At 40.4% G+C, this 24,789-nt stretch overlaps 1 protein-coding gene across 1 annotated transcript; it reads right to left on the reverse strand.

Annotated features, from left to right (window-relative positions):
- Positions 1–109: 109 nt before the first annotated feature.
- On the reverse strand, positions 110–24,427 carry ghrb (growth hormone receptor b). Its single transcript, XM_084383495.1, has 9 exons — positions 24,229–24,427; positions 17,606–17,690; positions 7,644–7,776; positions 6,238–6,416; positions 4,387–4,565; positions 4,021–4,165; positions 3,456–3,546; positions 3,106–3,175; positions 110–2,742 (listed from the first exon to the last, which is right to left on the reverse strand). Exons 2-9 carry the CDS (start codon positions 17,679–17,681, stop codon positions 1,867–1,869), a joined length of 1,749 nt encoding a protein of 582 aa, XP_084239621.1. The 5' UTR covers positions 17,682–17,690; positions 24,229–24,427; the 3' UTR covers positions 110–1,866.
- Between the last annotated feature and the right edge of the window lie 362 nt (positions 24,428–24,789).

Raw genomic sequence — 24,789 nt, forward strand, 5'->3', positions numbered from 1 at the left:
CTCTTTGTGCACCCAGTAAATTAAACACTGTCATCTGTGCAGTCTCCTCAGCACTATGGGAACATAAAACTAAACAGGCCTGTGATTAATAACAAGAAGACAGGGCAGATATATGAAAGTTGTTTATTTGTGACTCACGGTTGACTGGTCAAAAAGCAATAACTGTACAAATTCAACACCATGTATCCCCGACTACATTTACATTCGATGCTCTGTAAATCAGAAACCAAATGAAAAACAAAAACGTTTATATTCCATGCACTCAAACATATACTGACTGACTGAGCAGATTAGTTTGTCGTTCAGCTCTACAAACATTTCCCAGTTATCGAAAACATAAATGAAGAGCGTCACGGCGTCAAAATACGATAAGCATCTGCTCCAGTTGATACTTTCACAAACAGCTCGTGCTTTATTTTACTTTGTCTGGAGTTCATGTGTTGGTAATATCATGATATATAAACCCCGGCTGTATTACGATAGAGCAATGGATTACTTATTGAGGAAGTAACACTGATATTGTGGCAATATTGGTCTTAAAGCTTCAATAGGACTGAATGAAAAGAAAACTAATGGAGCTTATGGAAAGCGTAAAATTGCTGGATTCATATAAAAGTGTTTACAGACATTGTTCACACAGCATTTCATTTACAAATGACCTGATTTTATCCGATAGAGAGCTTTTGATACGTACAAAATGTAAAAAGAAAAAAAAAAGCATCTGGCAATTTACAAATGCAATTTAATGTGCTCTTATTTAAAGCTGCATAAGTCAATAGTTTTATTTTAACGTTGAATGAAATGACTACTTACAATGAGAAAAATGTTATGTAGTGACAAACCACAGGGAATTAGCAACAACTCTGCAGCACAACAGAGCTCTTTAGCCTTTTCGCTCGAAGCACTTAACAGCAGACAGACAAAATGAGCGACAAGCTGGCGAAGAAAACGGAGCATTTAGCAGCTAAGGAGACTGAGATACTTTTCTAAAGAGTTGATGGAGGCCGAGCCACAGCTTAAAGGAGAACAAAGCAGATAAATTAAATGTTGGTTATGCTCTAAAGCACAAACAAACATGCTCACACCTCGGCATGACCCTCTGGATTTTGTCATGGGAATGCAGCTGAAGTGAAGCTTTATCCTGTCTGCTGTTCGACCTCTCTGCTCTGCTCTGTGTGTAGCTCAGCAACACCCTCAGTCAAACAGACACACAAACCTGCAGCTCTTTTTACATCATAACAGCCCGGAGCAGAGGAGAGAGACGGAAGCAGCGAAGGAAACTGAGTCCTGACCTCACATCCTGCACGGCTCTATTGTCCTGGGATTGTCCCCTAACCCTGCAAAATACTATAAAAATAAGAAAACAGGCAGAGAGAAGAGTCTCTGCAGATATAGACAGTGCCACACACCTCTAGTGGGTTATAAGGGATGACTGAGAGGGATTACTTTTTTATGAGGCTCATACATTGTTTTCCTGCATAGCACACCTTTAGAAAGTGTTGTAAACCAGTTTCTTAGGTGCTTATTCCGTTTTTGAGAACATTTCCAGCACCAGTTTGTGGTATTTCCCTTTGAAAGGTTCCTTTTCCTCAACTGCAGTTAAACACATTGTTGTGTGCTCATCCTCCCTCATACCAAACTTCCAGCCAATGTTGATTTTACAGCCCTGTCTGAGGGAGCAGTGGGAGGCCAGAGGAGGTAGAGGTGGTGGCAGGACAGGCACAGATGCCCCACCCACCCAACTATTTTAGGAGAGCTGACATTCAACACTCAACCTCAGGACCCTCAATAGTCAATCACCAAGACTGTTCCCAAGCCGATCTCCGTTGATTGGCCAGTCTTATCTGTGCACCGTTCACTGCTGATCTATGGTGTGATGCTTCCCAAAAGGTCAGGGGTCAGGTAGCCGCCTGGTGTTGGCATGGTCTTCGGGATTATCAGCTGGGGGGCAGGTGTTGAGTTTGGTGTCAGTAAGAGGCTGTTCTGCCTGTCAACACCCTCTACCACAGTGTAGACAGGAGCAGGGGGAAGAGGGGACGCGGGGGTGGGATCTGATTCATGGTAAGGCGACGGGGATGGCAAAGGACTCGAGTCTCCTGTCAGGCTGGGTTCACTCTTGTCTCCTATGGACAATCTTGGGCTCATTTTCCCTGCGTTGAGCTCTGAGGTGTAACCCCCGTGATCTGCATTCACCACCACGAGCTGAAACTCTTTCTTTTCTTTCTCCTTCTCCGCCATGACGTCTCTCTCTGTGTCTTTGCTCGTGGTTTTCTCCACCTCGGTCTGTTCCTCAGGTGACAGCAGCACCTTGCCAGACGACCTCACCTCACTCACCTGGGTGTACAAAGCCTCTCTGCCCGGTGCTGCAAAAGGAGGCTCTCCAGAGGCAGGGCTCTGGACCGGGGAGCTCGGCTCGCTGGCAGTCTGGCATGACGCTTCCTCACTGAGGGTTTGATTTGGGATGAGAGGATGGAAAGGTGATGCTTCAGGGTCGCTGGGGAGATCTGGGTCGCAGCAGCTGGCCCGGCCTGAGTCATCATCTCTGAAGCCGATGGAGACGGGAGTGCAGTTGGAGGACAGGGAGCGGTGCATGAGACAGTCCGTGTCCAGGTCGGTGAGTTTGTCGCCTTGCTCCTCGATGTCCAGATCGATGAATTCCACCCAGGGGTCGTTGTTGTACAGCTCCGGCCTCAGATTAGGGGGGCCGCCCAGGATGGATGTCAACTCTCTCAGCTTCCCTTTCTGTTAGATAAAGAAAATAGCATTGGTACACTCAAGAGGCCAGATGCAGCTGGTGACCTACTTTGGCTGCTTAAGGGAGAATACAAGTTTATTACAACATGGGTCTTATTTTTGTAGCTTTGGCAATCATTTATACTGGTAATATAATGTTCTTCTCATGAGGTCAATTGGGAAGAACTGGAAATGGGGTGACATTGCCTGCAGATGAGCAAAACTTCTTTGGAAGCAAAAACTTCCTTCCTGCTTCAACTTTGACCTGACCTGCTAACTGTAGTTGTGAGCACACAGTTTTGGACTGCAGTAAGGTATAACTGATATTTGTGTGAGCCTACTTTAGATTTTACTAAAAAACAAGTCGTATACCTTGAGCAGTTCAGAGTCAATTCCTCTTATTTTGGGTCCAGGAACAGGAGGCAAAAGAATAAACATCAACCTTAGGGCGGGGGAAAAAAAAGAAAATTATACATTTGACATAACACATGAATGACATAACACACTTGACCTCAGACCTCAGTATAAACATTGACCAATAGATATATAGGATGTTTGTTCATGTTCATGTCAGTGTCTAAACCTTTGAATGACATCCCAGTCAACAGAGACACAGTTATTGAAGGTCAATCAGCCCACACACTGAGCATTTCTCATTGCTCTTAGCTTTTCAAAAACCTTCCAGTCCTACACAGAAATCCAGATGGTTGCGAAATACTTACTTTTCCTGCTGCGATATGATGACTAACATCAGGATGGCCACTAGACACAAGGCGCCAAAGAGAAGCAGAGCCACCACTGGGAAACTCGACACTGGGAAGAGAAGCGCAAACAAAACAATGCTGAAATTGAGTTTATCTCTCTGACACCTGTGTTACACAAATGTTACTAGGTCCGTCCTACTGTAATCTGTAAAGATTGCAACTTTCAAATTAAAAGTGACATCTGCACGTATTCAGATATGACACCAAGTAAAGTCCAGGGCCTACTTATGTGGCTTGATGCAACTGTATTCACACATTGCTACTGGTACATTATGATTACAGCGTCGGGAAGATCACACAGATAACTACTGGCATATCATTTCTTTTTCATATGGTGATTCAAGCTATTGATGTTCAGTGAAAGGATGGGGGAGCTGTGACGTGAACTCTAAGCAATCATATTGAGAGGTTTCTTTATACCGACAAGGACATTCAGCTGCAGTCTCTACAGGTTGAAACACCTTTAGAATAGCATTCACAACACCTCTATCTACTAGCCTAAAACACTGCAATGAGTGTTTACCTTTCGACGGGATGTGGATGAATATGGAGTCGCTAAATTCTCCAAACTCTTTCCCACCCAACATTTTGCACCGGACCCGAACCTCATGATTGACGTTAGTTTCAAGTCCAAAAAGGGAGCGATGGGTGCTCGTCACAGGCTCGACCTGTGTTGAAGGAAATAAGGTTCAGATATCAGAAGCTACAGCATCACGATCTGCTCATCTGAAAAGCATTCATGTTTCCTTTGACAAAGTTGACTAGAAAAATCTATCAGTGTTTATTAGAGTCTTGCACTGCACTGAGGTTAATACATGTAAGTGTGTTTATCATGACAGAGCTGAAGTGGTAATGAAGCACACTAAAATAAAACAGAGAAGACACCCACCACTTGCCACAGGTCAGAGCTGGCGCTGCGGTACTGGACCTGATACTGTAGCGTCATCCAGCCCATCTCCACATCTGCAGACTGAGGCGGCTTCCAGTTCAGCATAACGTCATAATAAATGCCGCTCAGACTTTCATTCAGTGTTGCCCAGGTCAGGCTGACTGGAGCATCCGGTTGCACTGCAGAACAGAAAGTAAGTTTAGAGGAGTTTTATCATTAGCAATTGAACTACAACAAGTTTACATGCATATATGCATGGAGTCATTCTGTAATATATAGTGGTGGTGGAGGTATGTTAGTTGGAGTCTGAGGATGGAGTCAGAGGAGCGGTGAAAATAAATCTGTGGAATAAATAAAAGACTAAATGTGAAAAAAACAAATAGGAAATATGAAATAATAATTTTTACATTTATCTGTTTCCTTCTTTATATACTTATTTATATATTTTTTAAACATTTATTTATTTATTTAGTGCATATCCATTACATTTTCGATATTTTTTTTATTTTCATATAATGTCATTTACTTATTTTTATTCCTTAATTATTTTCCCTATTTCTCGATGGGCTGAGCTGTCAATCAACTGGACACATTAAATATATACAGAGATAAAAAATCTATAAAAATTAAAAACAAATGAAAATGCTTGATGTTTCATTATTTGTCTTTATATTAACACATGTATTTATTGTTTTATTTATTACTCTATATTTTCACACCTTTTGACTGCTTATTTATTCTGTTAAATATGTTATGAATTCATTTATTTTCACTCTAATGTGTCTTTGTATTTCACATTTACATGTACCATTTCATTCTTAATATCCGTATTTATTTTCTTATTCTTTATGGGCCTCCTATGTCTGCATATGAGGAATTCCTCCACTGGACTACATTTATTTGTTAAGTGGGAGACCACAGCGATCAATGACTGACTGCAATTTTAAACTGCATGGGCTAAAGTAGGTGGACACCTGAACATTACATGTGATTTCTGGACATGTCATTTCACAACCAACCGACCAACCAACCAACAGCTTCCCCTGCTACGGGAAAGCTTTCCATAAGGTTTTCTGAACCTGGATGCTGGGATTTGATTCCTCCCAGCCATAAGAGCATTAGTGAGGTCCAACAGGGGTGTTAAACGATAAGTCCTGGCTCGCACTGGAGTTCATTCATTGTCGTGTCATTCATAATGTTGTGTTGAAACAAGACCTTCCCCATACTGTTGCCAAGACTGGGAAGTATGCTATTGTCTAAAAAGATCATTGTAAGCTGTAGCATTAAGATTTCTTGTAACTGAAGCAAGGGGGCTGAAACCATAAAAATAAACACTGGACTAAAAAGACACAATGGTAAACGGACGAGGTGAACATATTTATACTTGCTATTTTATTTTCATCTAGGTCTCTGTTCTACTGACTATCTAAGAGTACCAGTAAGAGTATATTTTGGTTTATTCGGGTCTCAGATTAAGCAATAATATTAATATACCCCCCTGACAAAATCATACTCCTGCTGTTATTCCTACAAACATCACCAACACCACTAACAACGATAATAATAATAAAGTGAGGGAAGGAGCAGGCAGCTCATCCGCCTCAGCCACTGGCAGTGAGGCAGGGTCAGGGCGCCACCAGGGGCCTCCAGAATAGGCTGGCAGGAACAAGCATGCTTGGTCAGCAGTATTTTTATTACCCTCATTAAGGATTATTACTGTAAATATCCTTTCTGTGCCATTATTATTTCCAATGTTGTTGTTTTGTTTGTGTGGGTCTGTTTATTGCAACTGGTCCCATTTTCCATCTGCTCTTAACAGCTCCCTCTGATCTGACGGGACAGGAAACTCACCGATGTCTTGAACGTTGAACATAATCTGGTCATAGAGGGTGGATTCATCCCTCGAGCGGAGCTGGACTCTGTAAGGTGTCCAGACGGATGTGTGGTTCTCATTGAAGAAGCACTCGTTTGCCCTGTCCGTGCTGTAGTGAGGACACTCACTCCACTCTTTAGGAGGATCGTGTGGGATTCTGCGGGGGGGGGGGGGGGTCAACATGTCATTCAAAAAGCAGCATGAACTAGAGGAAGGAGGGAACAGGAAATATGTCTTCATTCAGTCTGAAAATCTCTCTTCTAATCTTTACAGCTGGAGATCATAACAGGGTATAATGTTCTGAGAGCCTATCCAAAGGTGACACTGGCCTGAGGGAGTAATTCATGGAGTAGGGCTGCACTCCTGATTGGATGAAACAGTTCTGTCGATGTTGCTTGAATGTAAAAGTGCTGCTCAGAGTTTATCCAGGGAACTTAAGTCTCATACTCTCATCTCATTCCACAAGCTTTCCAAATAATTCCAACGAATTATGTTAATTCGGATTTCGAGCTAATCTAATCCTCATTAGTACACCAAACGTGTATTAATCCGCAGCTGAACAAATGCACTACTTCTTCTATTTCTTCCTGCTAAAGACTACAGTATCCATCTGCTTTACAACATTACTGAGGATATTTAAAAAATAAAAAATGGTAAACTAAAAGAAAGTTTTCAGGGTAGCTCGAATACCAGGTAGGGTGTTTTAAAAGTAATACCTTACAACTAAGTGTAAGCCTGAACTGGACACAGCACAGAGTGAGCAGGTGCACCACATGACAGATAAGGCTTAAACACAACCGTGTAAATATTAGAGTTGTAAAACAGTGACCCTGCTTCACCTGGATCAGAGCAGCCGTTCAGTGGGAAAAAATGCAAATGTAGGTGAAAAGGCTTTTTTCAACTCTATCCCACATTTGCTTAAAGCTATATGCATTGTCTGACACTCCTCTCCCTTCTTTCCTTATCAGACACATATGTAATTATCTAATGTGAATTCTTCAAGGTTCAACCTGTTAACTTTGTGTCCTTTATCGAGCACTTGTACACACCACCCACACATTTGTCAGACATCTATATTTGTTATTTCTACTGATTTTAAATCGTATTATTTGTTCTCGTTTCATTTTGTGTTGTTTAATTTCTTCTATTGCTGTCATTATTGTTCTTCTCTTGTATTAACACTGTGTGGAAGCCTGGATGGTCAATCTCATGCTGTAATTACGTAATTATTTGTACTCCAGCCATATCAAAAGTGAAAAAATAATAATAATAAAAAACAAAACAAAACTAAAAAACTAAAGGCTTGTTCTCTTCTCCCATTTTTTTAAAATCTGTTACTCTGATTTCCTGGAAAGCACAGAACTAACAGAGTTTTTCCACTTACTTGTTAATGTAGAATAAGCGGAGCTCTCCCGGCTTGGAGAGGTTCTGCAGAGTGCCGACATTCCATCTGCAGCGGAAAGTCTCCATGTTGGTAGAGACACAGCCAGTGAAGTGTGGGTCCCTCTGAGGGTGGACTGTAGAGAAACAGAGACAGAGAGGGTAAAATAATTACATATCTAATTGTTTTTTATACTGTAAAGCTCTGTTTTGTTTTATTTTCTTTCTAACAACGCCCATGAGTCATCGTCGTCTTTGATGGTGGCTGTGCTGCACTTCAAGGACTGGATAATAACTGTAACCTAACTCCAGAGAGCAGCCGAGCCGCAGGGCAAGTATCTGCTTTTTCCTGGAAGGCGGTTTTATTGCTCTTCAAGCGAAAACTGCAGCTGGAGAGTTCACTGCCACGGCTGTCGTGGAATGAGCTAGCTGCTCTCTGTGTACTAAGAAACATCCAAGCACAAAAAGTACGACTTGGATCCTGTTATACTGGCTGCACAAACTCAAACCATGTGTGCACAGGGCAGCCAGCATGCATACTATAAATTACTTCATTTGTTAGCGTGCTGCAGATATGGCACACTTGTCCCACAAAGCAGGAGGTAGTTGTATAAAGCATTTTGTGGCTCCAGAGCAGTGTGAACTCTGATAAATGATGTCAGACTACAAGATTTGAAATGAAAAATAAGTGAGAGGAACAGATCTCTGTAGCCTAAAACTCTACTAGCATATGAAACCTGAATCTTCCAAGTTGTGTTGTGGGAAATGTAGGCTTTAACAAGGAAACCGAATGTGTGGGATGTTTTTGTTTTTTGTAACTGCATTGTGAGTCCAGAGTGCGATGCTAACTTGCTGCGGTACTCTTCCAGTGTAATTGGTAGTGACATTACATTGGTGCAACTGGATTGGCATCTGTGGTTGCAAGTATTGTATCATTTCTCAAGCAAAATACGGTTAAGTATACAACTACAATGATTTCGGCCTATGTGCACTAATTGCATTAAAAAGATACACTGTATACTGTAATTTATCAGTCCTGTCCATGTCTTTAATGTCAACATGTCCTCATTTGTGAGCCCATTAGCTCCATGCTTTCTGTTGTAACGTCTCACCTCCTTAAAGGGTTGTTTTCCTCAGGAGTAACCTTATGATATACTCATGATCCACAGAACACGCTATTTTCATGGGCACTAATTCTTTAGGTAGAAAGTAGTTTCCAATGAACGCAGCTGACTGTGAGGTATATGGATTACCCAGAGTCACTGGGACAAATATCTTAGACCTAGAGGTCAACTGAAAGATCATCTGACTATAGTTGTTACGGTGAAGGAATTTCCCCCGCTGTAATTTCGGGTGGATCAGCAGTGTGGAATGCTGGTGGTGTTTTTTGTTTTTTTTATTTCGAGCAAATTAGGCTAAGTTGTAATGTGTACTGTCGTATAATGTTTTAACCTTAGTATCTGCCTGTACTAATCACCTGCAGTCTCTACTCCTGAGGGTGTCAGCTGTGGGATGCTACGCCACAGCTGTGTGACACTGGGTTAATCAGCACACCAAATGGCATTTTAAATTTGAAGGCTGGTGTGTCCTGTCCGGAGTAGCGGAGTGAATGAGCAGGAGCTCACCGTGATCCCGTAAATAGAAGACATTAAGTAGCAAAGAGAGAATTGCATATTGCCTTTTCTACATTGGCTGGCTCTCTTTTCATTCTGTGGAGGGCCTGATTTTACCACACTGGCAAAGATGTATTTGGTTTCGCAATCAGAAGAGCTGCCATTGATTCTGTCTTAAAAAACACACTGCACATGACGGTGAAAATGTCACGTGGTCGTGGCAGTGGCTTGCCATTTCCTGCTGTTGGCTTGTCAATAGCATGGTATTTCATTGTTGTGGTTATCGGCTGACATAATCCAAAGATATTATAACACAGCTTAGCTCAGATATGTGTGTTCCACTAGCACTAGTGTTGTGTATGTGTTTACAATTCATGATAAGTTGATAAGTCTCAGAGATTAGTATTGGCCTCAAATTTCCAATATCCAACCTAGGCACATAAAGCCAAAAATCTGACAAAATAATCTTAAAGGTGCAATAAGCAAAAATTGGCCACCTTAGAATCCATGCAGCTAGCTGGATTACCAGGGTTGGTGTGTTTACACCGCTAGCGCAAGAGCTTTGGGGAAAAAAGGGGTTTTTAGGCCAGGGGCTAGCTGATTAGCATGCTAACTTCAGTAACTGCTGCTAACTATAGCTGAGCTCAGAGCAACGGGGGAGTGTTGGTGTTAACACAGATAACACAGGAGCCTCGGTCTGCCGGGGCTAGCTGGTTAGCATGCTAACTTTAGGAGATGTCTCTGCAATACAAAAAAAAGCCTAATCTTGATCCAGAAACTTTAGCCAACTATAGACCTATATCCAACCTCCCTTTCCTCTCCAAGATCCTTGAGAAAGCAGTCGGCAACCAGCTATGTGACTTTCTTCATAAAAATAGTTTATATGAGGATTTTCAATCAGGTTTTAGAGCACATCATAGCACAGAGACGGCACTGGTGAAAGTTACAAATGACCTCCTAATCGCTTCTGACAAAGGACTTGTCTCTGTCCTGGTCTTACTAGATCTTAGTGCTGCATTTGATACCATTGATCATCACATTCTACTACAGAGACTGGAACACTTAATTGGCATTAAAGGACCCGCATTAAACTGGTTTAAGTCCTATTTATCGGATCGATTTCAGTTTGTACATGTTAATGATGAGTCATCCCTGTATACCAAGGTTAGTCATGGTGTTCCTCAAGGCTCCGTGCTTGGACCCATACTATTCACCTTATATATGCTCCCTCTAGGAAATATAATTCGGAAACACTCCATAAACTTTCATTGTTATGCAGATGATACACAGTTATACCTATCAATAAAGCCAAATGAAACTAATCAGCTTACTAAACTCCATGCATGTCTCAAGGACATCAAGACCTGGATGACCTGCAATTTTCTGCTGTTAAACTCAGATAAAACCGAAGTTATAGTACTTGGTCCTAAACACCTTAGAGATGCATTATCTAATGATATAGCGAGTTTGGATGGCACTAACTTGGCCTCCAGCACCACCGTCAGGAATCTGGGAGTTATCTTTGATCAAGATATGTCCTTCAACTCCCACATAAAACAAATTTCAAGGTCTGCATTTTTTCATCTACGTAACATTGCAAAAATCAGGCCCATCCTGTCTCAAAAAGACGCAGAAAAGCTAGTCCATGCATTTGTTACTTCCAGACTGGACTATTGTAATTCTCTATTATCAGGCTGCCCTAACAAGTCTCTAAAGAGTCTCCAGCTGGTCCAGAATGCTGCAGCACGTGTACTGACAGGAACTAAGAAAAGAGATCATATTACTCCTGTACTGGCCTCTCTGCACTGGCTCCCTGTAAAATCAAGAATAGAGTTTAAAATCCTTCTCCTCACTTACAAAGCTGTTAATGGTCAGGCACCATCATATCTCCAGGAGCTCATATTACCCTATCACCCAACTAGAGCATTACGCTCCCAGAACGCAGGATTACTTGTAGTTCCTAAAGTCTCCAAAAGTAGAATGGGAGCCAGAGCCTTCAGTTATCAAGCTCCTCTTCTGTGGAACCATCTTCCTGTTTTGGTCCGGGAGGCGGACACCCTCTCTACCTTTAAGAGTAGACTTAAGACCTTCCTCTTCGATAGAGCTTATAGTTAGGGCTGGTCCAGGACAGGCCCAGGCCTGTCCTGGACCAGCTCTTAGTTATGCTGCTATAGGCCTAGTCCGGGGGACAATGACACACTGAGCTTCTCTCTCCTCCCCTCTCCTCTCCTCTCCATCTGTATACATTATGCCTGTATACATGCCCCATCTCTGCATGTCACTGACTTGCTTCTTCCCCGGAGTCCTTGTGCTTTCTAGTCCTACAGGCTCCCTTGGATCCTGGCCGCGCCCGGGTCGTGGATCGTGGATGCGCCCACTGCTATGGCCCTGCCTGATCGTGGATGCGCCCACTGCTATGGCCCTGCCTGATCGTGGATGCGCCTACTGCTATGGCCCTGCCTGATCGTGGATGCACCTACTGCCATGACCCTGCCTGACACCCACCACTACTGTCGCTAATATTAGTCACATCTCTGTTACATACGTTCCACTACTATTATCGTACTGCATTGCTACATACCATCCTTGCCATTGATCATTACTACTGTTATCACTAGTAATCACATTTCCATGTGCATTTCATCATTATTGCTGTAATACATCTTTGTGTACTTTCACTCCTGTCAACCATCGCTTATAATTGAATACATTGTGATCTCGTTGATCTGCTCTGTACATGCGACATCTATTGCACGTCTGTCCGTCCTGGGAGAGGGATCCCTCCTCTGTGGCTCTCCCTGAGGTTTCTTCCGCATTTTTTCCCTGTTAAAAGGGCCTTTTTTGGGGCAAGTTTTTCCTCACTCGAATCGAGGGTCGAAGGACAGAGGGTGTCGTCTCTGTACAGATTGTAAAGCCCTCTGAGGCAAACTGTGATTTGTGAATTTGGGCTATACAAATAAAATTTGATTTGATTTGATTTGATTACAATACAGAGACGTCTTTGACATGACAAAACTGAATATTTCTTCACATTCTGTTGATAATCTTTGTATTTTTTATGTTTTAAAGGAAAATTCTTACATATTGCACCTTTAACTCTAACACATCTCACAGTCCTTATAAGTGGATAGAGTTTGCATGACTTAGTTTGCATGAGTTACTGCAAGGTGTTTGTTCAAAGCAGGTGAACTGGCCCTTTAAACAAAGCACTGAGGGAGCTTTTTTCCTTTCTTTTTTTTTTTTCTACAATCCTTTAAGTAAACACTGCTGATTGTATTACCAGGAGGGCTTTGAGATCAGCGATTCTGGGGACAGCTGCAGCAGTCAACCGCTCAAAACATTTCACAGAGAAACACCTCACAAGCCCGGGCCGGCTGAGTACCGAGAAGCGTGAGGACAAGATGGCTCCTTTACAGCTGAGAGGCAGCCCTCGGAGCAGACGATGAATACCTCTGGCCTGCTTTGGGTGTTTCAGGGAAAGGGAGCTACAGGTTAAAAATAACCTGTTTACCAGATCCTCCGCTCCTCCTCGGAACTGTGCTTAGCTCAGGATTAAGAGAAAAATCAATTTGACACTCAGCTATGCAGAGCATTTTTATGGCTCACTTCATCATGATATATGAGGTCGTGTGGATGCTTTGAAAATTGTGTGTGTGACAGGGAACATGTGTGCTTTCTTGATTTATTATATTTCCAAGGGCAACTTGATTACTGCCTGGATGCATTTATATGGAAATGTTCCTCTCAATTAAGTGAAGAGCTGTGTTTATTTGCTGCATGTCACGGAGCGGCTGCTGGACATGAGGTCAGGTTAGGTTAATTTGGACCATGGTAAAAAGTAAGGACACACTTTAATTGTTAAAATTTGTGCATGATATTTTCATAATTATTACTGTTATTGTCGTCATGGATGATTTTGAGGCTACAGTCGTATTTGTATTCATATTTCAATTGTTATAGCTGTTGTTATTGTTGTAGTTGCTGTACATTTCTCTCCTCACTCTGTCATTCAACTCAACCAGTCAAGTAAAATGGCCACTGTTGCCAAGTGCTTGCTCATGGGGGGAAATGTTTGGTCTCTGTAAATTAATTAATTAAAGTGTCATTAGATAACTTTTGTTGTGAATTGGGGCTATATAAATAATAAAAAAATGACTTAAATATAACCATAATAAAACCATCTTGGCCTCCCTGGAGGAATGAACATCTGGTATCAGGTCGGATCCTGCTCTGATCTGGACCTATTTACCAACCGAGGAGAGCTCAGACATGACTTTATAACTTTGAATTTGCATTACATTTACATTAACTCCAGCTTATCAACCAGACTGCAGCAGCAATCTGCGAAGGAACCCTCCATTGTTTGTGCACTGTAATGTTGACTGCTCACTGAGAGGAAATGTTACTTACTTCATGAACGTAACATTACAGAGAGGAGAGGGGAACAGAAGAGAGTGAACCTGATTCTCTGGTGAGTGCTGAGTTTAGTGAGAGCTGACCTAGATTTAAACACACAGACACACACACACACATCCTCGATGGTAGCTGTTGCTCGTTAGCTTATGGCTAATGAACAGTAACGTGATCTTGGTGTTCGGGGTAAATACACACAGTAACAGTCACACAAGTATCTCGCGGTCAAATTGGCTCTGCTGGTAATGAACATACCATTGAACAACCACCATTGCTGATGGAAATGGATGTGCTGGACTTGGGCACACACGTTCACAGACGAGGTAATGTTTGAGTTTTATTCACTGTATGTTAAGTGGTTTTCCGTCCTCACTCTCTGACTCTCTGCCAGAAGTTAAAGCGACATGTGACCCGATGAAAGGAAGCTTTACCTTGAGTAAACTTGCGGATTTCTCTGGGTTTTGGGATAAGTACACAACTCAACAAAATAAACGACAAAGGTCAAGTCATTTTTAGACATTTCAATGAAGAATTCCTGTCTTTAACTACTGGATCTGAATATGTATTCTACTACTGAGTGAAAGTGAGACAGGTGTATAAAGAGACCATATAGGAAAAAAAGACTCCGTGATGCCTAATTCACCCTTATTGGCAGAGTGTGTGTGAGAGTGTCGCAAACTGATTCTAACAAGATTCATTTCTGTGCGTGTGTGCTTGTCAGACTAAGTGCTGCTGTGTTTGTTCAACAGCTGCCAGGCAGAGTTCACCTCTAGTTTAAGCAAACATGAGAGCAGTGAACGCAGAGCACTTTCCGCACATCAGAGCCGCAAAACACGGACGATTTCAAAGATGGCAATATCAATTTACAACATTTTCTCATTTCGGGACTCCCATTTCTGAGGCAAAGTGCCAAAACCGCTACGAAGTAAACATGTTTACGGCACGATTTTTCTCTGAGTGCGGCTGACACAGTCTATTTCAGGGTCAGCATCCCGAAACAAAACATTCTTCGCCCAATCTGTTTTGATAAGCACAGAGGCGTTTCCTTTCAGCCATGATTTCAAGTGGAGCAGGAAATAGCAGCTTCCATTAATTTCCTTTACAGAACTCAATCACAGCCTCGGCTGATCCCATATGTTATTAAGTAGAACACTGCTTATTGTTGTTGTTCGTTTACACAACCTCTTGGTGATAATTACTGTGTGTTTTTCCAATCATAGCATCTATTAACATCTGCAGTGTGTGTTTGCGGGAAGCCTTCATTAATGTCTTTCCTGTGAGTGCACAGGCCAAATGGTTATTTAGAGAGTCACGTGTTCAGACATCAATCAGTGCACTCTCAGGGGGGAAATACCTCATCCTCTGCATTTAGAAAAGCCATTTCCTTCCTTGGCTAAGGGCCACAATTCTACAATCAGTGATTATTGAACCTTTTACTAACCTAACAAGCCTTGTGGGCACAACGTGGGCAGAAAAAAATGTGACGAGTGACAGTGTGACCCCTCCAGTCCAGAAACATAATCACATTAAGAACCAATGTCCTGATTCCTGAGTGAAATAAACAGCTCTGCTCAGGTGGTGATCCGGGAAAAACACTTGTCCACCTCAACAGGGACTATTCAATTTCTCAAAGCAGCATCTCCGGCGGATGGGGCTCCAATGGAGTTGTGAAGCTAATTATTTTGGGCGGCCAGTGACGTTGACTTACAGAGCACATCCACAAGGCTCCAACAGACATGGAACTCTCCAGGTTGCATTACGAGTAGCAAAGATAAGCAACTGGGTTACAGAATACCTGGTCCCTGGAAAAAAAGTCAAGGCCCGTGTTCATGAAAAATGTAAGAAGAGGGACTTAAAATTGTTGCCTGCACCACTAGCGAGCTAAAGCTACAAACAACTTTGACATGAGGGAAAATAAACCACACCATGCAATAATGATAGCTACAGGTGCCAATATTACTGATATTATACACGTCTACAACAGCAGTGAGCAAACAAAGGCTGATTAAAAACAAAAAAGATCGTGACGGACACATCACATTGTATATAGTCACCTCTTAGGTTAGCTAATGTCAGCGAAAGTCTACCGTACTACAAGCTAACGTTATACGGTTTGCTAACATTACATCATGCGGTGCTAGCCTGATGTCGGATGACCAATTAAAGTTAAAAAGATTTGGAAAAGGTGAAATATGTTGGCTGCTGAAGTATTTTTAAGACATCATAAATTACTGCTGGTCATAAAAGATCAAGGCTTCTCTCGTTTTCATTGAGACCAGCATGACTTGGCCTCAATTCACATTCTCCCGTGTTCACAACATTTAATACAGTGAATATATCTTTCAGTCTCGTACAGTACTCCACGCTGTCGGCTTCTTGAAGCTATATTGACTGACTCCAAAAAACTGGACCAGCGTCGCCATGTTTCTTATTGTCAAGCTTGTCCGACCTAGTAGCTAGTAACTAAGGGGTGCAGGACTGTGTATGGAAGAATTGAGGTCTTTTATGTTACTATGAACAGGAAGTTAATTTCAGATCATGCATGATAATGTGACAAGAAACACTCAGGGTCGCGTAGCTACCGTGGCTAGCAAATACTGAGAACATTAACGTGTTTAATTCATATTTGATCTTCCATATGTAGTGGGGCATTCATGAATACTGCATTTTAGTAGTCATCAACTAATCCAATAAGGAAGTTGAATAGTCGATTGATCGCTTGAGTTTTTTTCAGCCAATAACAATCAATTTGTGTCAAAATGGTCTCAAATTCTGTACTTAAGGGTAAACTAATAGGTGGGTCCAGGAGAAATAGCAGAGTCCTCCATTGGCTCTGAGAGCTCTGATTGGACTGAACCTACAGCAAGCTTGTCTGAGCTGGAGATACTGTTTTACAGCAGTAATTCAAAAGTCAAATTATTCTATTAAACCCCTAGTATGGGAAAGCAGCCATTCAGCACCTGAGCAATTTGAATCACACAATATAATTTGAGATGAAGGCAGCAATTCAGAAATCTGCCGGCCATTAGCGGTTCTCAAACTTGCTGCCAAGCCTGCATTTAAAAGAAAAGCATACATGGCTGAGAAGCCACCAATGTCAATTTGGCAGCAAGTTGTTGGCTCTCAATCCCATATTATGCTACAGGGTGAAAACATGCCCGTCAGAACACAGCGCCCTTGTTCAATCCTACATAAAGACATCAAACAAAAACAGAATGAAAATAAGAAGGAGAACAGGAGTAGAGGAGAACATGTCCTCATGCGTCTGCCAAGTCGCTGCCAGCGTTATGTAACAAGATGAAGTACAGGATGTCCATATGGGACTGTAATGGTCAGCGCCAACAGAGTTTATATCTGTGGGTAAAACACAGCCCATGTATGCAAATACACAGCCTTTCCACTGCCACCGAGGGGCTGTTTGGTCGAAAGGGGGGCCTCTACACACTAAACAGCTTCCCATTGTTCAGCAGTAGAGTACTCTCTGCTCTCCAGAATTCCTGGGAAGCCACTTCACTAGAAATCCTGTTGGCTGTTCCATGTGGCTCTCTGTGGAGGGCTTCGCTGTTGTGCAACACATTTCTGATTCACTCGAACACCAAAGCAGCACAGTAAGTGTACAATTAGAAGTGTTTTATATTGTCCTGAGTCCCATTAAAAGCAGATTTGTCTCAAAAACAAGTTCCATCTGGTGTTTTGCAATTTTTGGATTTCAAACCAAATAGATAAACAGAAACACAAAATCTGGGCATCATAGGACACCAGTTGTTAAGGACAGCATTATCAGTGCCAAGCATAAAATAACATAACACTGCATTGATATTTGTAACATAATAAACATATTTGTCTCAAATGCCCAGGGTGTTTAAAAATTCTAATCTACTTAAGCTATGTAAGTAAACTGAAGACATTGCTTACCAAATATCAGTATTCATAAACTTACCTTGCTCAGAGGCTGATTCCAACACTGAAGAAGTGACGATGTATAGGAAGAATAGCAGAGTGAGAGCGGCAGCCATGGTGTTGAGCTGTCAAGGAAACATGTGGCGAGTGTTACTTTCTCAGTGCAGTCCACACAGCTGAACCACAACACATGAAGGCCCAGCCCACTACCACCATTAAACAGGGCCTGACACGCCTTAACTTAAATAGCAGAGGTTGAGTATACCCATGATAAAACTCTTTAGCATTTGAAGCGCTTTAGAAAAAAAGCATTCATCAAATGACTTAATGTTTCGGGTTGCAAACCCTGCTCCAGAGCAGACATTTATATATATTCAGCTGAAGGAATTCCACAAATGTTTTGCTGAATACTTGAAATTTGAACTGGGGCAGGAACCATAGTGACCATTTTGCCTTCTCAACTTTTACTTCTCAAGTTATTTGGGTGTTATTATTTTGATTTGTGTGCTCAATTTGACTACTACATGTGCAATCACACAATTGATTGCTTTAAAATATGATTTCTTGTTTTATTTTTCTTGTTTCATCCCAGCCATGTGAAATATTGCTACTTTAACTGATATCTGCTCAGTTCTTACAATTTTTGACACACACAACTGAATCTAACTCCTTTAAGGACCTAACTTTGACTTAAGGACTTTTATAACTGCCACTTCAACTTCTTTCAGAAATATTCTTTCAGTGTTCACAATTGAACTAATACTAATTCCATTCAGGATCTCACAATGAGACTTTCAGTTCTTCTATCACTTACACTTCAGCCGACATTTCTACTCCTTTCATTGCTTTCACTTGAACTTTAACCAACTGCAACTGCCACTTCTTTAAGAAATATACCTTCAGAAGTTTTGTCAAACGAACCGACACTAATTTCTTTGAACAAATATTTCAACTCCTTTCATTGCCGTATACTCTTATTTTAACGTTTGAACTTCTTTCATTTCGTACCTTTTATGTTAACTCTTCATTTCACGTTTCAACTCCTTTCATTGCTTATCTTTTATGTTAACTCTTCATTTAACATTTCAACTCCTTTCATTACGTACCTTTTACGTTAACTCTTCATTTAATGTTTCAACTCCTTTAATTTCGTACCTTTTATGTTAACTCTTCATTTAACGTTTCAACTCCTTTCATTGCTTATCTTTTACGTTAACTGTTCATTTAACGTTTTAACTCCTTTCATTGCTTATCTTTTACGTTAACTCTTCATTTAACGTTTCAACTACTTTAATTTCGTACCTTTTATGTTAACTCTTCATTTAACGTTTCAACTCCTTTCATTGCTTATCTTTTACGTTAACTCTTCATTTAACGTTTTAACTCCTTTCATTGCTTATCTTTTATGTTTACTCTTCATCTAACACTTCAACTTCTCTCATTGCTCTTCTTTTATGTTTCCTCTTCATCTAAGATGTTGTCTAACATGAAAAATAAAATAATGAAAAAAAACCTGAGTGATGAATCATAGTACAACAGAATTACTGGACAGCGGGGAGGACCAGCAGGTCTAAATCAGAAACCGAGCATGTTTTATTCATCACACACTTCCTAGTATTCACACTGTTTATCTTCCTGGAGAGCCTTGTTTCGAAACAGTAAACCGTTTGAAACGTGACATCTATCTCCTGCCAACAGTGCTTGGTTTCTGACGGCATTTTTGCAATCCCTCCCCACTAAATCTGGACTTCATTTAGATCATGTCAACCAATACATGCCTGTACACATAATTATCATTAGTTCATCTTGTAATGCAGAGTATTTCTACCCAGATGTTGGGGCCCCTTGTGAGTTTCCATCACATTTCTCAACCTGATTTATCACTTAAAAGATCTATCTGGAGATGATTTCCATGCTTAGATAAAAATAGCAATGTATTTATTGGATTTCATATGCAATTTAACACGTGTAATTGCTGGCCTAAAACTGTGTGTTGGCAGCCAGAAACACAAAACAAACCCCCTGAGGAGTTGTGTTAAAAGAGTGTATGCAGGAGAGAAGTTCAGGCCAATGTACTTACAGTAGATACAGCATACAAATTAAGTGGCACGTTAGTAACATAACAACAAACAATTAGTAATCTAATCTGAATTAGGGGTGTTGAGAATCTCAAAATCCTGGATTTGATTTGATTTGACTTTCAATTTTAACGAGACAATTTTCTATTGGGAAACTTAATAGAGTGGAGCCGTTGTTAACATCATTAATCACATTTGTGTTTTACCTGCTTTGAAAAGTCAAAATGTCTGCTGTGAAAAGGGTCTATTGTTAGACCATCGCATTCGTAAAGATCAACATATCATTGCTTTTATACCCTGAAAACTGAGTTGCTTTACAACAACAGCTTGACTTTATCCTGGTGGCTTTTTTGCAGATTAGGCTCATGCAAGTTCAAATAATATTCACCAAAAATACCATCCTTCAGTGACTCAACAACAAATAAAAAAAAGATAGAAATTCAGTATGTTACAAAGCTTGGTTTCTCAATTATGTCCAGAGTAAAGCTTTTTCCCAAACAAATCAATAAAGGATCTCTGAAAAAGAACGTCTATGTCCAATGAAATTGCACTGGACAAGAATTTCATCGTTTGCGTAGTTTTAAAGCTGAAGTGACGTCCATATCGCCAGGAATAGAAGGCTGTTTCAGAGGGACTGCTGCTGCTTCCTTCCATCTTGACTCAACATCAGTCTTCATCAGACCACTTCTCATGATTTAATAGAGCACTGGCTATCATGATTTAAAAATGACGTCATCCAGACATTTTACGAAGCAATCCCTTGACAACATAACTATAATGTAATTACACATTTTTCAAATTTAATCTGGGCTGATTTACTTATCTTATTTTTTTGTAATGTAATTGTGTAATCCCAATCACCTGTAATCTGTTACTACCCAACCCTATGTTTTTAACAGACATTTTTGGGCAATACACAATATAAAAGATAAGTATGACATATGATTGAAAGCGGAAGTGCTGCAATCAAACTCTGGCGCTATCCGGTGATGTTGTTGATGTCATTCTAAAGTAAATGAGGTAAATCTGTTATAGGAGCCCTGAATGAATCGCACGTGTTTCTAAATGTGATGTGACACCTGGAGTGCACTTGACTTTGCACTGTGCAAACATATTCGCGTACATGAAATCAAACAATGTATTAATGATTCACGGGTCACATTTACATTTTCCTTTTCATGCTCAGTCAAATAATGTCCTCTTTTTCTCTCCTCGCGCCCACTGACTGTCATCTTGTTGTTTCGCTGCTGCATACTGGAAGACATGCAGTATCTTAATAGTTTACCATATCACACTTCTATCTATCGTACACAGTTTATAATAGAGTCACTTTGTTATCATGACACACAAAAGATGCTCTTTTATTGCTTCCTATACACTTGCAGGCCGAATTAACTTATAGTGTACAGTATATTGTTTAGTACTGATATTAATGATTCATATTTGGTTTGAATATCTCTGCAGTGTTGTGATTTGCTTGATTTAAATTATTGATTTAGAATAATTTAAGCTCGAGTGAAGTTAGTCTTTTCAAAACATGGAAAAATAACAGTTGGATTAAGATTAATTAAGGGCTGCACGATGAAGATAAGATTAAAAAAAAAATGTGTTGGGGTCTGTACCAAAGAAACATGCTTTCTTAAATCAGGAGAAGAAGAAGATTTGTAAGCCAGGACATCTCTGCAGCACTACAGTACTCCATTGCTGTGTTGTCACATAATATTTTGATCAGCTGTGCAGCTCTGAATCAGTTCATATAATTCATAATGTTTCTGTCTTCCTGGTAAAATGTATAACATCATCACTAATCTTTGTGATGACTCTTAAGTTGCCGAACATGAAGGCTTCTTGCCATAAAGTTTGGTGCTTATGTTAATTAGAGTATTAGCTGATTAATCATGATTGTATTACTTTTTTTCAGTTAGAATTAGTAGGTGCACATACGCAATATGCTTAAAATAACAACCATTTGTGTTCAGTTAATGGAGACTAAATACTTACTGAAAGGTTTTCTTGCCGTTACGTGTCTCGTATAAAGCCCCGGAGCGAGAACAACAATGTTCATCTTCACCAACATGAACTCTGCTGTAGTCACACCATTATTACTCTGTAGCAAGTGTTGGTCTACATACAGCTGAGAACAGATACGCTTTCACACTGTGGGATTTCTCATTTTTCTCATACTGATAAGACAGACTTAAAGACTAAACTACCCTCCAAACTCTGTTTAGATAAAACAGGAGGAAACTCAAGGTCATGATAATAAGACTGGGAGAAACTATAAACTAGTATTTCATTGCCATTTAAGTCCTTATTTCCTGATACAAAACACCAAGTTTCCAACTGCAGAGGAGGGAGTGGGAGGTTTTTAAGATTTATAAGAAAATATTTGTAAGACACACTTAAAAAACAAAACAAAAAAAACTTCCATACAATCTATTTTGAGCTTTTATCTTTAGACTGTTATTGCAAATTCTGCCAGAAACTGTCCTGACTACTAGAGTAATGAAATTTTGTTGATCTATAACCGTGGGACACAAAGGTTGAGAGGCCATGCTGTAAGATGACATTAGATACTATAGATACTATTGTTATGTAACCTACATCTGAGTTGACTGTTATTGTTGATATGAAGAGGAAACCGCAAGTATGAAAGGGCAGGTATGGTGAGAACATATTATTTTTGCTTGAGTAAAGCTTCACTCAGTAAATACCACGACAACCAGGGGAATTCCAGATCAGGTTAAAAGAAAGAAAAATACACCCCAAGGCTTCCTGTTTTTTGAACTTTATCAGTTCCCATATAGGTTGTTTTTCTATATATGACCTAAATACGTGTATCAATGTATTTAAGTGTCCGTGTGAATATGTAGTTATATAATATGATATGAGTTATAAGAGTTTTCACTGCAGAATTGCACACTTCTCATTACGTAAAGTTATTTAAAGTCAAATGTGTACAATGTTAAACACTCTGTAACTTATGTGGAAAATATCCTTTAATAGACAGCAAAGCATGCTGAAGTTAAAGCTGCAATGTTTTGTTTTTGTTTTTATTTTTGGCCACTAGGGGACAGCAGAACCAGCAGTAAACATAGCATGACATAATAAATGTGTATATAACAATTGCCATAGCAAAAGGTTGTTCATTATCATCTACGTTTGTTAGCATCTGACATTCATCGTCCATCATCCACTCTGCTTTCATGTTTAAGTCACAATCAACTCCAGGGGAAAAATATCTCATCTCATAATCTGCTTTTTGTTCCACTTTCCCACCAGCTCATCACTACTTCACTGCATCATAATTCATTAGTCAGTGTTTGGATATAAAAACAACATCATGTAACTAGTGAATAACAGCCATCAAATAATTAATGCAACTGAGTTAAACATAACATTAAACTAGAGCTCCAACAACATATCAGTTGGCCGGTATTGGCCTATCAAGATATAGAATCATCTGTTATGATATGTGCCGGTATAAAAACGTTAGTTTTTTCATAATATAATGCAGAAAGAAGATGGTTGAGGTTATTACGAAGTTCACTGTTACATGGACTATAAAGTTCCCTGTCTAAAATATCCTGCCTCTATCTCTGTCAGAACTGTTTAATCACATTTGAGGGATCATTGCTAAATTATGTATTTATTTTGTGCATAAAGAATATCAGCAGATATACTGATAGAAGTTTTTTTTTTACTTTGTAACATTGGTATCAACATCAGCCCCAAAACCCCAGTATCAGTAAGCCTCTATATTAAACTAATATTTACAGGGCAGCACCAAATGATTACTTTAACACTGACAATGAACAACATTACATTGTTAATTAATTGAACAATTATTCATGTGGATTAATGATTTATCGCCTCTTTAATGTAGGTAAAAAAAAAGTAAAAAATGCCGAATAAAATGTCTCGAACATGAAAGTTATTATTATAGTTGTTATTATTATTATTTCAAATAGTTGGTTTTGTGTTACCAGCAGTCACAACACCAAATATATTTTCACACAACACCAAAGACAAAGAGTAAATCCTCACAGTTAAGAAGCTGGAATTTCAAACAGTTGCAAATTAATGTATGGTCATCAACTAATTGATTAATCGACTGGGTGTTTCAGTTGTAATTATTATTATTTTTTAATACATAAACAATTCCATCATTAAAAACAGGCCTGTTTTCCTTTTAAATGGCCCCATTTCACTTAAGTACCCTCTATTGTGATTGAACACACCACCACCTGTAGACTTGAGGTGTATTTGTCTCAACTTTTTGTCAGACAGGTGTAGATCAGATGAACTTTTTCTCCACAGTAGTGGGCTCTCAGTGTAACGAGGTCTCGTGTTTGTTTTCCAGATCAGACCTGTTTTCCTCTGTGCGCTCTGAGATTGTGCAAGACTCATGAAGAACATGCATTTAAGCAGCTAACAGGTTCTGACACGATGACTCACGAGAAGTAAACAGCCTGCCTGACACATCTCAGCTCGTGAGTTGAACTGGGAGCTGCCAGATACCGTCGCTTTCCACGCAGCTGCGTGAACACAAACACACACAGACATGGACATGAGAGCCACTCACCGCTGGACAGAAGTCCGCAGCTCCGCTCCTTCATCCAACTGCAACAACTCCAACTCTCACACCGTCAGTCCGCGTTCAGACCGCCGACAGCCTCTGGAAACAAACTGGGACCAGTTTAACCGAGCTCCATGTAAGCTGGTGACGCTGTCGAAGAAACCCTGCCTGGCTGACGGTCTGTGTGTGTGTGTGTGTGTGTGTGTGTGTGTGTGTGAGCGTGTGTGTGAGTGTGTCTGTAGAGCAGCAGCAGCAGCAGCAGCACAGCTGTAATAGTCCCCCGGCTGGCTCTGAGGCGGAGAGAAGGGCGCCCTCTGTCGGTTGAGTCTGAGTACAGCAGGAAAACAACCTGCAGCTGTCCAGGGACACTGACAGTGTTGTGAAAGAACTCACAAATCATACAAAGTCCTTCATACAAATAGTAACTGAGTAAAAGTATCTGATATTAAAAGTACTTAAATCAAAAGTAATTTTCTGGCTCTATGCAGTAAAGTATACATATATTTACATGTATGAATGTATACAAACATATACATAGGCTACATGTAGGTTGTATTTACTTTATAC

This window comes from Pagrus pagrus, assembly GCF_965226575.1.
Source record: "Pagrus pagrus genome assembly, chromosome: 19".
NCBI classification, from domain to species: domain Eukaryota; kingdom Metazoa; phylum Chordata; class Actinopteri; order Spariformes; family Sparidae; genus Pagrus; species Pagrus pagrus.

Bases quoted from the DNA above. Each gene is read 5' to 3' on its own strand.
- ghrb (XM_084383495.1), bottom strand. From the start codon at position 17,681: ATGGCTGCCGCTCTCACTCTGCTATTCTTCCTATACATCGTCACTTCT. The intron at 7,777-17,605 runs GTAAGTTTATGA...GTTTCTCTACAG, and splicing joins GGAATCAGCCTCTGAGCAAG to TCCACCCTCAGAGGGACCCA. The intron at 6,417-7,643 runs GTAAGTGGAAAA...CCCCCCCCGCAG, and splicing joins CGCTTATTCTACATTAACAA to AATCCCACACGATCCTCCTA.